The 13,461-nt window shown below is 36.6% G+C and overlaps 1 protein-coding gene across 7 annotated transcripts in view; it reads left to right on the top strand.

The window, feature by feature from the left end:
* Window positions 1-13,461, top strand: part of ELAVL4 (ELAV like RNA binding protein 4) — a 109,126-nt gene that overhangs the window by 26,574 nt on the left and 69,091 nt on the right. For 3 of the 7 annotated variants that reach the window (XM_039485894.1, XM_039485890.1, XM_039485897.1), the window contains exon 1: window positions 5,343-5,398. The exons of 2 other annotated variants lie outside the window; for them this stretch is intronic. In XM_039485894.1, coding sequence (XP_039341828.1) covers window positions 5,351-5,398 — 48 coding nt within the window. In that variant the 5' untranslated portion in view covers window positions 5,343-5,350. Of the gene's footprint in view, window positions 1-5,342; window positions 5,399-8,457; window positions 8,528-9,098; window positions 9,242-13,461 lie in introns of those variants that run through there. 2 more of the 7 variants (XM_039485893.1, XM_039485891.1) reach the window with 2 other exon arrangements.

Below are 13,461 nucleotides of genomic sequence, written 5' to 3'. Positions count from 1 at the left end.
CTCTTTGCATTATCTCCATTTTGTCAAGAACATGGTCTGGATGTGCCCATCAATCTCCTCTGAAAATCGTGTGCTCCAATCTTCCACTAGCACTTAAACATAACTACCCACTGGGGGACTTGCACGTACACAGACATTCAAAAGTTGCACCCTCGTACCTGAAGCGACTGTAAAGGGTCTGAATTACATACATCTCTTGAATAAAATGAACACCCAGTACAGTAACACTAAATGCTACATGTGTGCAAAGAAGCTGAGTTGTGGTTTCTGTGGGAACTGTAAGTGAATCTCTTCGATTTTGTGTGTCTAAATGCTTAAATTAGTGTTGTATTTATATAGGATTGGGGGTGGGGTTTGGTTGAATATCCTTATGTTCAGAACTTTCTGAACCAGGTAGCTCTGTATCCACAGCAAAGCAACTGGATTTCCAGCGGGAGTCCTAGGATCTTTTTCTCTTTCTCTCTCATGCTAAGAGAAATCACAGTGCACCTGGTGTAACATTCCATCACTATCAGAGTTTGCACAGCTGTTTTGTAGGGTCCACAGTTGGGGTACAATAAGAGGCAATAATGGCTTCTTACATAGCAGAGTGTGCAGATAAAACTCCCAATACAATCTTACTTTCTTTTGCCTACTGCTTCTTCTGCTCTAAGCCAAGAATCCTACAATGTACCCTGTTTTAGATGATTCCAAAACATCCTCTTTTTAATACATGGTGTAGTTATACATAGACCAGTCCTAAATTTCTCAGCCTCCTTAAATCCATGTGAATTCCCTAACCTTATAGAACAGTTTACCTGAAAACCATTTTAGCATTGCCTAGTGCATTGTTTTTGATCACCTAGATCTCTTAGTTTCCAGAGGGCAATCAGTTATTTATTTAAACCATTCAGTGGTTAAATTACACTATCTTATAGCTCTATACTGTACATTAATGGTTTAATTAACCATAATTTAAAAAAATCTCACTGTTGTATATGTTGCTTGCTTTTTTACTCAGCCTATTTGTTATTTTGTATTGGTGCCTGACTATTCATTTCTCCCTCCAAATTCACAATTTTTTTTTAAAGCTTTTGGATGTTGCACTAAACCTCTAGCTATTCATGGTTCTGTTATATATGTAAGTGTCCTTTTTAGACATGGATTTTTTTAGACATTTCCCCCTTCCCCACAAGCTCTCCAGTGTTGTGTTCTTAATGCAGACTGACTTTTTTTGGAATCAAATTTTGGGTTAGATACCATTGACATTTAGGCTCTTGGTTTTATACTCAATTTGATGGCTTTCACCATTTGTCATTTGCATACTCAGTTTTTTCAAGCTTTCTTAAAACTTTGCAGATGACTTTTAAAATAGGCAGACCTGTCTCCGCTGAGCAAGTGTGCATGTGTGTGTATATATAAGAAGTTTCCATCCCTTTGAACATATTTATTTTGTCTTTTGATATTTGGAAGAGAATGGGGCGCCTGTCCTGATCCTGTAGTGCAGATTTTATTAAAATTTTGTCATCTATGATGATGTGTTCTTCATGTGTCAGTGCATGTATCCATTTGAGTTGTCTCTGGCTCATCTTGGACCTGACACTGAGCACTGCTGAGCACCCCACAATTTGCAGAGTTGTGAATGCTCAGAATCTTTCCAGGATCAAGCCCTTGAACACTTTTCTTCAAGTTAAATTCTTGGTGTGGGGCTGGTGGGGACATAGTGCTGATATATGAGATTTTTCCCATAGATACTGCATTTCCACACAGATTCTCCAATGACAGCATAGGGCAAACCTTAGTGCTTGCATTGTGTATCTCCTTTTCCAAGTCCATTGTTTGGTGTTGAATCACACTGTGGTTCAATCTCCTCTCTCTACTCCACTTTCCCTCCACCCCCGAGAAACAAATTAATATCCTTAGATCCCAAATAAATCTTTGATTTTGTATCGTTTATAATAGAAATATCCTAGAAAACAATTCATAAACTTCTAAGCTTGCCTACCTAGTCCTCTGTAGAAGAGTGGAAAACGAAGAGTCAGTTGAAAATGCCAGGTTGTAGTTCACAGATAGCCGTATTTAAGCTGCTTGCTATAATCATATTAGGATAGAATTCACCAAATTCTTTATTTTTTACACTGCACTAGAATAGACCGTTACTGATTTCTTCCCCCCGCCCCCCCCCCCTTCGATGATTAGCTTCAAAATTCACGCAGCATAAATGTTTGAGTTCTGCAGCAGGGTACTCTGAAACTGGTGTGAAAAGAGTCTGGGTTGGAGTTTTGTGTCCTTGCACATGAAAGCTCTGGTGCTTTCCTAATAGACTGAAAATTAGACTATTGCTGCTCTATAAGAGGTCTGTTCTAGCCACATTTCTCTGCAGCTTGGCAGATGGTGGCATGTCAATGGTTTCTTATTGATTGGTTGAATTTGCCTCAGGGTAGTAGGAGGAAAGGTCCTTAAAAATGTGCTTCAGGTCCTTTTTTTGATCTTTGTTTTGTTTCTTTTAAAATACATTTATAAAATATTTCTGTTTAAATCAGAGGAATGGCTGGTAATCAAAATACTGAAGTTATCTGCAAGTAAAAAATAATATTCCTGAAACCCTTAAATATATTATCTCCAAGATCAGAAAGCCAAGAACATTTTATTTACTAAATGATTACGTTACAGTGTTAGAAAAGAAGTGACATTTTTAATTAATATTCAAGACATACGGTGAGTGAGAAAATAAGCTCATTTCATACATCCAGAAATGGGTGGAAATAACCTTTCTTCCTCATATAGAAAGTGGGGTGGAAAATTAATATATTCAAGAAGGTTAAATCGTAGCTGCATCACTTACTATTATTTAACAGGCAAAACAGAATATCAGGTATGTGCGTGCGCGCACACACACACACACCTCTTAACCCAGTGAAAAGTATTCATAGAGACATGAAGAAATATAGTAATGTAGGTAATATTATGTATTTGACAAGTCAAAATCACATGTTCATATGGTTTGTCACATTTTAATAAAATAGAACATTTGGAAAATAACATGACCTTTACTTTCAGTAAATAACCTTATTAGGTCCTGCTCCCACTGAAGGCAGTTGCAATGGGATTTCAGTGGGATTCAGTTCTGGCCCATAATAAATAACACTCTTGTGTGATTTCTTTTTGTTTTTCATTCTTCCCCACACCACCAATTTGTGCTTTAAATTTTAAAATGTGAATTGAAAACTCTTCAGGATAGGGACTGTCTTTGCTACGATAAGGATCGTAACTGGTTGGAAAACAGTTCCCAGGGAGTAGTTATTAGTCGTTCACAGTCAAGCTGGAAGGGCAAATTGAGTGGGGTCCCTCATGGATCAGTTCTAGGCCCAGTTCTCTTCAATATCTTCATCAGTGATTTAGATAATGGCATACAGAATACACTTAAAGTTCGTTGACAGTACACAGCTGGGAGGGGTTGCAAGTGCTTTGGAGGATAAGATTAAAATTCTAAATGATCTGGTCAAACTAGAGAAATGGTCTGGAGTAAATAGGATGACATTCAGTAAGGACAACTGTGAAGCACGCCACTTAGGAAGGAACAATCTGTTGTACACATTCAAAATGAGAAATGACTGCATAGGCTGGAGTACTGCAGAAAGGAATCTGGGGGTCATAGTGGATCACAAGCCAAATATGAGTCAACAGTGTGACACTGTTTCAAAAAAGCAAACATCATTCTGGGATTTATTATCAGGAGTATTGTAAGCAAGACATAAGAAGTAATTCTTCTACTGTACTACGCACCAATTAGGCCGCAACTGGAGTATTGTGTCCATTTCTGGGTGCCACATTTTGGGGAAGATGTGGACAATTTGTAGAAAGTCCAGAGAAGATCAACAAAAATAATTGAAGGTCTAGAAAACATGACCTATGAGGGAAGATGGAAAAATTGGGTTTGTTTAGTCTGGAGAAGAGAAGATGTGGGGGGAGACATAACAGTTTTCAAGTACATAACATTTTGTTACAAGGGGGAGGAAGGTAAATTGTTCTTGTTAACCTCTGAGACTAGGAGAAGCAATGGGCTTTAGTAGCAGCAAGGGCGGTTTAGATTGGACATTTAGGAAAAACTTCCTAAATGTCAGTGTTGTTAAGGACTGGAATAAATTACCTAGGGGTGTGTGGGGAATCTCCGTCATTGGAGATTTTTAAGAGCAGATTAGACGAACGCCTGTTAGGGATGGTCTAGATATACTTAGTTCTCCCTTCAATATAGGGGACTGGTCTAGAAGACCTCTTTGAATTCCCTTCCAGTCCAATGATTCTGTTACGTGTTTATACAGCATCTAACACAGTGGGCCCCACATCTGATTGAGGCCTTTGGGCACTGCTGTAGAGTATTGAGTGAATTCATAACTTTGTATGACAGTAGAAACATTCCTTGTAACAGATCTAAAGCAAAACAAAGGAAAATTCTTAAGTTTATAGAAATATAGTGATGAGGAAAATGTAGTAAGCATTTCTAAGTCTTCTTAAATTGCTGTTGAAAACGATCGGTCTGGTACTTTTGTCTGGACTTGTGCTCTGATAGTTTATCATGCGTTTTCTGACTCTTGGTTTAGTTTTGTTTACCATCACAATATTAGGTTAGGTAATCTGATATTTTACCTGGGGAAGTTGTAGTCTGTCTATTCTCCAACATACCCGCCCCCCATGTTTACTATAAATGAATGTTGTGTTCGTGTTTACTTGAATCAGTTTATCATCCTGTGCTCAATGTTTTTGCTGTCTTCTGTCAAGAGACCATTTCCACTGGTGGTGTTCCCCTGTAAAGTACATTTCATCCTGTCTGCTGTTTGGGTTTTTTCATTAAGTTCATTCTTGCCACATGAAAGGTTTGTGTGTAATTGTGTTTAGGTTCCTTTTTAAGATTTTTTTTTTAAATGATTTGCTAATGAAAGTTCATTGGCTTGTTTCTCTGTCTTATGGGGAGCAGATGATTGACAAAAGAATGCAAAATATGGGCACATTTTGGCTTCTATACCACAACTAAAGACTGTTCCAAGAAAAATCTTTAAGATGGTTATTTGAATCTGTGCACACTGCCCACCTGGTGGTTATAGAGTGAACTGTTACTTCACAGAATAGTTTAAACAACAGCCATGTTTGGGGCAGGCTGATCTCGCAAAGAGAGCAGTGCATATAACAGGAGTGTACTGTGTGTGAGATAAGGGGAAAATTCAGCTCACTGACTAGATGTTTTAATGTGCGAACTCTAGGGAAATAACATATTGACTATACTGTTGTGCGCAAGAAAATTGAAGAACCCTTTGCAGACAGAGGGCTTGCAAAGGATTCTTTCTGTTTCTCTTAAACCAAAATCTGTGGCAAGATGTTTGAAATCAGCAGGACGCTTAATGCTGCTTTGTTAAATAATGAGGTAATATTTTGTCACTTTTCTGGGCAGCATCTGTTTTTTTCCCACCTTTTTTAATATGTTTATGAAGGATTCAGTTTATTCTTATGAAAGTAAGAGATTAAAAAATCATTCTTCACTTATTTTTTTTTCCTTTTGGACATTTGGGTTGTCTTTATTTGCGGTTTCAGTCGGCTGCTGTTGCCTAGGACATTATGCCACGTAAGGCTTCTAAACTGCACAGAGTAGGTAGTTATTAACGCTGAATTGGCTTCTGGTATAGTCCATCTGGGCTCTGTATGAGAGAGCTTGCTGGCGGCTACTGATGCTAAGATACCCGCAATCTTTGGGATGTATGCATGGTGTAGAGGGGCTCAGTGATATGAGATCACTTCTTTTAAGGGAAACTGTCATTAATGAGTCAAGAAACTGCTCATTTATGGTAAGGAGAGAAGGGTGGTGGGGGGGGGGACGGGACAAACAGCCCTGTGATTTCATTTTGATATTGGATTAGGTGTTTAAGACAAGTTTCTTTTTGTGGGGATGGAGGCTTGCATAAAAATAAGGCTTTTCTCAGAGGTTTACTGGCTGATTCTGAGAGACTATATTGAGAATTTGATGCTTTACAAATGTGTCACAACTCTGATGCAGTGGTCAGCCACTTACCCTGAAAGATGAATGGTACTATTGGAAACACGATAATAAGGTTGACTTTTTCAACAATGGGATTCTGCCTTTGTCTTTAGAGAGAGGCCTCTGAGGACATTTGTGCGTTTGTTTTAGTATTCCTGTGAAAGATTTGGTGTGTGGGTTTGTGGGTTTTGTTTTTGTTTTGTGGTGTTTTTTTTTTAAGTGATCAGTGTACAAAGTACATTAAATTTTAGTTTTGCAAAACAGCTAATTGTTTAGGACTGCAATGTGAGATTGTTTCAGAAAAATGGCTGAATCTTTTGATATGCATAACATTAATTTATAGCTAACAAAGTATGCTGAGGTTGAAAAGCCTGAAAAAAAGATTTCTCCATCCCTTGTTCAATTTTGTTAACCCCTGAAGAGACCTTAAGTAAAAATCTGCATTACAAATGAAACTTTAATATTCAGTGTATTTTGGGACCAGAACATATGATGATGTACTAGTTATGCAGTGTTTTGATGCTAGTGAATTCACTCTAGTATTTCATTTTGAGTTGCCTAGATTGATTTAGGAAACCTATCCTACAACCCAGTGTAATCTTTGCTAGTTTTTGCTAAGCTACAAATGTTTTTAAAACTATTGTGTGATAAGAGAAATCCTCTGCAGCCATTTAAACTATCCATAATAGATGTTAATTCAATTCGGTGTTCACTCCATGGGTAGGAAGGGTTCATTTATTTTAAATGTTTTTTCTAATGTGTGTGTTCTGCTTATGTGATCCATTTGTATCTACATTATTTAAAAGATTAATATATTTCCTACATTGTACTATTTGTTTAGGCTGTGACTGGGGTTTTTTGTGCATGTAGATGCTTTAAAGAAATTTTAAAACGTACAGAGTACCCTTTACGAGATTAACAGTTTTGAGTTAATATTTGTACTTTAAAGAAACTTTTCCCAAAATGTTAATTATATATTGTCGTGGGGTAGGTTAGTAGTGTTTCATAAAACCATCTCTTATTTTATACAGTGAAGAGCTAAATGAGCATATATCATGGCCCATGCTAGCGTTCTCCGCAGCTTTTACCTTTCTATCTGTTCCAAAATAGAAATATTAATAATTATTTTGGACATTTTTAAAAAATATTTTCTTTTTACTGTACACATCAAAGATAAAACTAAACGATTTAAATATCAATATTACATAGATTAAAAATTGGTAGTTTTAGATTAGATAAACGTTAATCTCAGGTTAGATGTGAAAACAGGATGCTATGTGTTGTTATCTTGGCTACCAGGTATAAAATCAACAAACCCCTAAAATATTTCTCTTTTGAAGAAGATGGGGATATAAATCTTTCCTAATTAAGAGAATTTTTAATTAAGTTGCCGTAGTGGAAAGTTTGTGAAATATTGCTGTTTATAATTGGTGGTTTGGTGCTTTGTCTATGGAAGCAAGCAAAAGATAAGTGTGTGTTTATTACAAAGTTAAAGCATGTTGCTTATTACAGTTGAAAAATAATTTCTTTTAAATGCCCATGTTTATTTATCGCTTCCTTGTAAAGCAAACAAGCAATGAAGTGAGATACCTGGATAATTATAAAATACGACTTTTATTCTGGTAAAATGTGCTGGTAAGTAGATACTATATTTTAGACATATAATCAAGTGCAAGTAATATCAAACCTGCCTTTAAAACTATTTATAAATGTGAAAGTCTTTTACTGCAAAAGGAAAAAAAAATGTTTGATTATTAAAATCAATAGTACCTGAGAATAAATGCAGTTAAAATGCACATTAAAGTGCTTTTGTCATATCTTTGAGCCTAGAGGCAGATCATTAAATATGCATTTCTCCGGAAAGCAACTGTCGAGAAAGATAAGGTGGTTAAAATACTCCAGACCTCAAAGCCACGCATGCAAGAGGTAAGAGGTTGCAGTAATTGAAGCATGGCTGAGGTATGGCACCTCCATGATGGAGGTATATAAACTGTAGATATGGCCTGTAACTGTTACTGTACTTCTGGGGTTGGGAGAGATAAAATACATGTATATGTGTTGTTTTTTCAACTGGGCCTTAATTACTAGACACAAGCAGCAGTTCAGAAATCTGGTCTCTGTTGTTGTAGAGGTCACCAAATCATTAACATTGTCAATCTGGCAGTAGCTAATTTCAATAGCACCTGATGTTGCAACGCCTCCTTTAGTTTCCCTAGCCAATCGGATCCTGGCTTCAGCTGACAGATGGTCCCATAAATGGATGTAAAAAGGAGAAGCTGCAAGCCAATTTCAGTAAGGCTCTGTTCAGTTGTTCTTATCTACATCCTAGAATCGGGGGCTTCAACACAGTGCGCTTTTTTATGATTATTATTCTTTTGCTGCACAAAACGTCTGCACTGTGCTTTGTGGAATTTTTTTTTTTTTTTTTACAAAAAAATATTAAATCCCTGAAACCATAGCAAATCTTTAGAAGAGTTGAAGCTTTTCAAGACCCAATATTTGCCATTAAGAATGGTTATGGTAGGTATTAGTAGATTTAAAATCTGTTTATAGTAGTTATATATAAATAAATAGATATATAACATAGATTTCCCCAAATCTGCATCTTTATCAGTCTGTTTTCACATGAGTTTAGTTGCTATGACTGGTTTCTTTCTACATTATGTATCTCCGTCTCTCTCTCCCTTTTTCTCTCTCTCTCCTATTTAATGCCTGCATATCCTTTAATAAAGGATGTACTTTGTCATTTTTAAGGTCATTGTGATTTCTCTCAGAATAAAGAAAGAGCTGATTTCTAATGTGAGGCTGTGTGTGGCTAACTGAAATGCTGAAAAAGAGGGGGTTGTTCTGGGTGGGGAGGTAATTAATTTCCACATTCACATGTTGGAAATACAAATGCAGAGCAGAATCCTTGGAAAAAAGCCTCAAGACTGGTAATTTTGTTTTGGTGGACTGCGCAGCAGGTATGGTAATTTTTTAGAGTGATTTATATGAGCTTCAGTAAATGCTGCATATTGTATTTCAAAGAGTTTCCTGTCATGACCTCATAAAAAGAGGAGGAGGCTTGTATGTGTTGCAGCGCCTAGTATATGTCGATTTTGTTGCATCGTTGGGCAGCAGTACTGTAAGAAGGAATGTCAGCTTTTACATAACGTTCTTTTTGCTTTTGACACTGTGAGGGGCTGCAAGGGTCCATCTTTGTGATCACAGATGGAGTGGAATGGCTTGAAAATGGTAAGTGAATGCTGAGAGACTGTTTATAGGTTTCATACAGCTTATATGTGCCTCATGAATTTCTTTTGTTCAGGATAGCAGATTGTGAGTCATAAATAAAATTACAAGTCGTCGTTTATTTTTTAGGATCTATCTATTTTTAATGTATCGAAGTGTGATGGCACTGCACGCTGATTCCATTGAACATTACATTTCAGTCAAGCAAGGATGGTCTCGACTGACAGTCACGGTGTCATTGTACTGTATGACCATCAGATCAGGCAGCAGCTCATGCCTTTTCGTCGTCATTTGTGTTACATGAGTGTTAAATTAAATCCAGATCTAATAACTGCATGTAAAAATGAGGTGTTTTGTTTGTTTACGAGCTAATACTATCGTGAAACAGAATGGTGTGTTGGAGGTATTTTTTCTTCTTTTTTTAAATATTGAAGGAAGTCAAAGCAATCCATTTATGTAAAAATAGTATTTCTATTTTTAGAGTATTCTTTTGGCAGAGGAATCAGAAATAGTCGACTCTTTCCTCCTTTATGTTTTCCTTACAGATTGTGCAAAATGGCATGATCAAATACAACTATTACAGACTTTGAATTTTACAGAGTACTGCTATTCAGTGGGGGGAAAATCTTGAAAATTCAAATCACTTTTGCTAGTTTTGTTTCAATTAAACATTCTGCAGACTTTCACTTTGGATATTTATTATAACTGGGATACAAAGCTACGGTCTTTTCACATTCTTATAGGATTGTCTTTTGTCTAGCTGCTTGTTTTGATGGGTGTAAAACAAATAAGATTAGACTGAGCAGCCGAACTGAAAGCGATAGCTGGGAGGAAAAGCCAATGAAAGGTTGCCGGGGAAACGAGCATAGGGGAAGCTGAGTGGGGGAGCAGGTGGCAATCATGTGGGAATACTGCAAACAGTGTTTAAAAAAAAAAAAAAAAAAAGGCAGGGGCTACCTCGATTATCTTTGCTGTTCACAACTTTAATTATTCTTTATAAATAGGCGTTAATTACATTTCTGGCTCCGGCTTACAGTGATTTCTAGAAATCTATTTTTAAGCATCTGTTCTTTCTTCTTTCCAAAAGAAGGTTATCTTTTTTTTTTTTCACCTCCTCCTGCTGTGAAATTGTACGTGCAAAAAATAGTGAGGAATCCTGTGAGGCAGTATTTTAGAAAAATGTAAATTATATTGAATGAAGTTGACAGAGGTATAATAGTGAACTCCCACAGCTGATAGCTTCTGCAAATCATTTCTTAGAATTTTCCAGCAAATGTCCCTATGAGAACAGTAGGTAGAATGAATTTACCTTAAGCAGTGATTTTGTGTTAAGTGATATTGGTATTTTTATGTAGTCAGATGGTTCTAGGGCAGAATAATCAGTTCAAGGGAGTTCATCATATCCTGCAGTTTATGCGCTAAGCAGAAATTTCCTGAAATAATGAAGGTGTACTCTTCTTCCCTAGCCTTACCTCTGCCCGCTATAACAATATCCACTTTCAATTTCAAGCTGTGTTGGCTTTAGGTTTTAAAGAAAAGCTATATATTTTGCTAGTTATGATCTCTCATGATATAGGGCACACAGTAATGTGGAATAGCAGAAGTGCATCTTTAAACAAGGTTGTGGGTGCTGGAAGTGTTTAAAAAGCATAGTAGATTTGTAGGTGATAGAAGGTAGCGTAAAAGGTATAAAAAAATGTGGTTGCCCAGAAAGCATTCGTCTGTCACACATCAGGAGGCACAAGAGATGCGTGCCACAGGCAAAGAACACACCCTTCTGTCTTTAAAAATTTCAGATTTTTAGTTTATTCCTTTCTTCCATGTGTGATTACTTAGAACATTTGATTCAAATGAGAATATTCATATTAGGACGTTTAAAAAGAATATATGAGAAATTAAATCACCCTTTTAATGCTTCTCCTGCAGTCTGTTCTGTAGAGAAGTAATTGAATGACCCTCTGAAAACTGCACAGCTTTTCGCTGTAGGGGAAGAAAAATCATAAGTGTGTGTTGTGTGTGTTTTTGTGTGAGAGTGCATGCATATAAATATAGTATATACAAGAATATATGTATGAGAGAGATTAAAATTTTAATTCTGTACCCAAAACATTGATGATACATTCTAAAGCTGCTGAATTTGGTTATTAGAATAAATTAGAATGCCTTTGATCATACATAGCTGCATTTTTTGAGGGTCGGCAGCAGTTAATACAGTTACATTTTTGTTCAATTTGGTATTTTTATGTACGTTTCCTGGCACGTGTTTCTGCCACTGTTCTTTCTCTTTTCTTTGTCTTAAGATTATATTGATGAACACAGCCTGCATGTAGATAGTGTCAGTCTTCTCTTCTTTCACATGAAAGATCACATAGTAGACCCTGAAGTAGGAAAATAGCTATTAAATTAGTGAAATTTCATGTAAGATTGCCAGATATATAATGGTAAGACTAAAACCATAGAACATAAACCCTTTTATTTTTAAATAAAAATTGGAGAATATGTAGCTGTCTTTTCAACATGGTCATTTATGTGAAATTGTAGTCTTGCTAAAAAAAGAGGATTTTACATTCAGATGTTGATGGAAGAGAAACACCAGCTACCAGTTTACAATTCTTTTTATTACTATGCACGTTACTAATCAGGTTTCCATGTTAGAAACAGAGATGCTCCTCCACAGTTGACTGGCTTGATAACTTCCTTTGCTTTCCTTATCTTTATTAATTTTACCTTTCTGAACTTTCTCAGATGAAGAAAACCCCAGTTGTTATTGACAAAGGAAGGTTAAAAATGAACTGCAAAGTGTTTGTTTGAAAATGCCATTTGAATGGGTGTGAAATAGTCTTGACCATCTAGACTTGGTCCTGTTAAATATTTGATTCCTGTTGGAGAAAATCTAGTTGTTGCAGAAATCTTGCATATTTTTAGTCTTTACTTAGGAATTTTTTAAAGGAATGTCCTCCAGGTTACATTACACTCTCAAGTCTTCCCTAGTTAGAACGCTGCTGGAAATGTTCATGAGATGAACGTTATTTTCTGCACATAATAGTCCTACTACTTGAACATTATCTTGTGGTGGACAGTGGTTCTAGATTGTGTATGAAATAAGTTATTAGTACTTCCCATATTCTGGTAGGGGGGGTTGTCGTGTTCCTTGGTAATTTGCACTTTCAGAACATTTCAGCAAACACCCCAGGTAAGAAATGGACAGTGATAGAGAATATTATATATAGGTATGTGGAGGTGCACAGATCTTGACAAATCCACTTGTCTGTTTCAGCAATTTGTGGCCACCAGACAACTAATTTACATGCCTGGACGTGTTAAAATGTACATTTGTTTGTCTGTGGGACAGCTGACTGGATACACTCCGATGCACTGGCAAATACTGCAATGCAGTATTTTTTTCAATGTCATTGGGGTTTTTGGGGAGAAGGGGCGCAAGCAATCTTACTGTAAGCAGGTCAACATTAAAAAGCCTGGCACCTTTGATGATGATAGGCCATACTTCACGAAATTTGCTAATCCGTGTAAGAAAGGAAAGTCACTCCTCCCCTATTACTCACTCTCTTTCCAAGATAGATGGAAAGAGAGATGAGTGTGCATGTATTTATACATGCGTGTTTGCGTGTGTGTATTGTCACACCTATTTTTACAACATAGTGTAAAAAAATACCAGGGTTTTTTTGAGAACGGGAAGGGCATTCTCTAAATGTCGTACATTTTTGTTCATATGGTGCAAAGGGCCGTAGTTAACTTAAACCTCTGACTTCTAGATTACCTGAAAGGCTTAACTGAGGTGCATATTTTATCTTGCTAAAATATTAACTCAGAATCAGAACATTGTTTCTATTCAACAAGTACAGTATGTCTAGTCCTAGTAAAATTAGTATTTACTGTGTATGTGTACCCAGCCCTTTTGTATCTGAGTGTTTTTAACCATTGAAATGATGCAAAGGGAAAGTGGTGGGGGAAAGGGGTATTCAAATACTTTTTGCTTTCTTTTGTTCCCTTATTTCAAATGATCCATCTTCACTTTCTAAAATCCTGGAGTATTTTAGGTGCACAGGGCTTTTATAGGTCACTAGCTTTACAACTAGAAAAAGGAGGGGAAAAAAGGGGGGGAGGAAAAGTCTCAGTGTGTCACAGACAGTAATTGTCTAAAATTAGCCATCTAGAAAAGGAAGGAAAGGCTTGAAGGAAAGAGAATGAGGCACAAACATGTG

Source organism: Mauremys reevesii, linkage group 8 (assembly GCF_016161935.1).
Source record: "Mauremys reevesii isolate NIE-2019 linkage group 8, ASM1616193v1, whole genome shotgun sequence".
Classification (NCBI taxonomy): domain Eukaryota; kingdom Metazoa; phylum Chordata; order Testudines; family Geoemydidae; genus Mauremys; species Mauremys reevesii.
The sequence above is the reverse complement of the archived record's forward strand: the minus strand, read 5'-3'. Positions and strand labels throughout refer to the sequence as shown.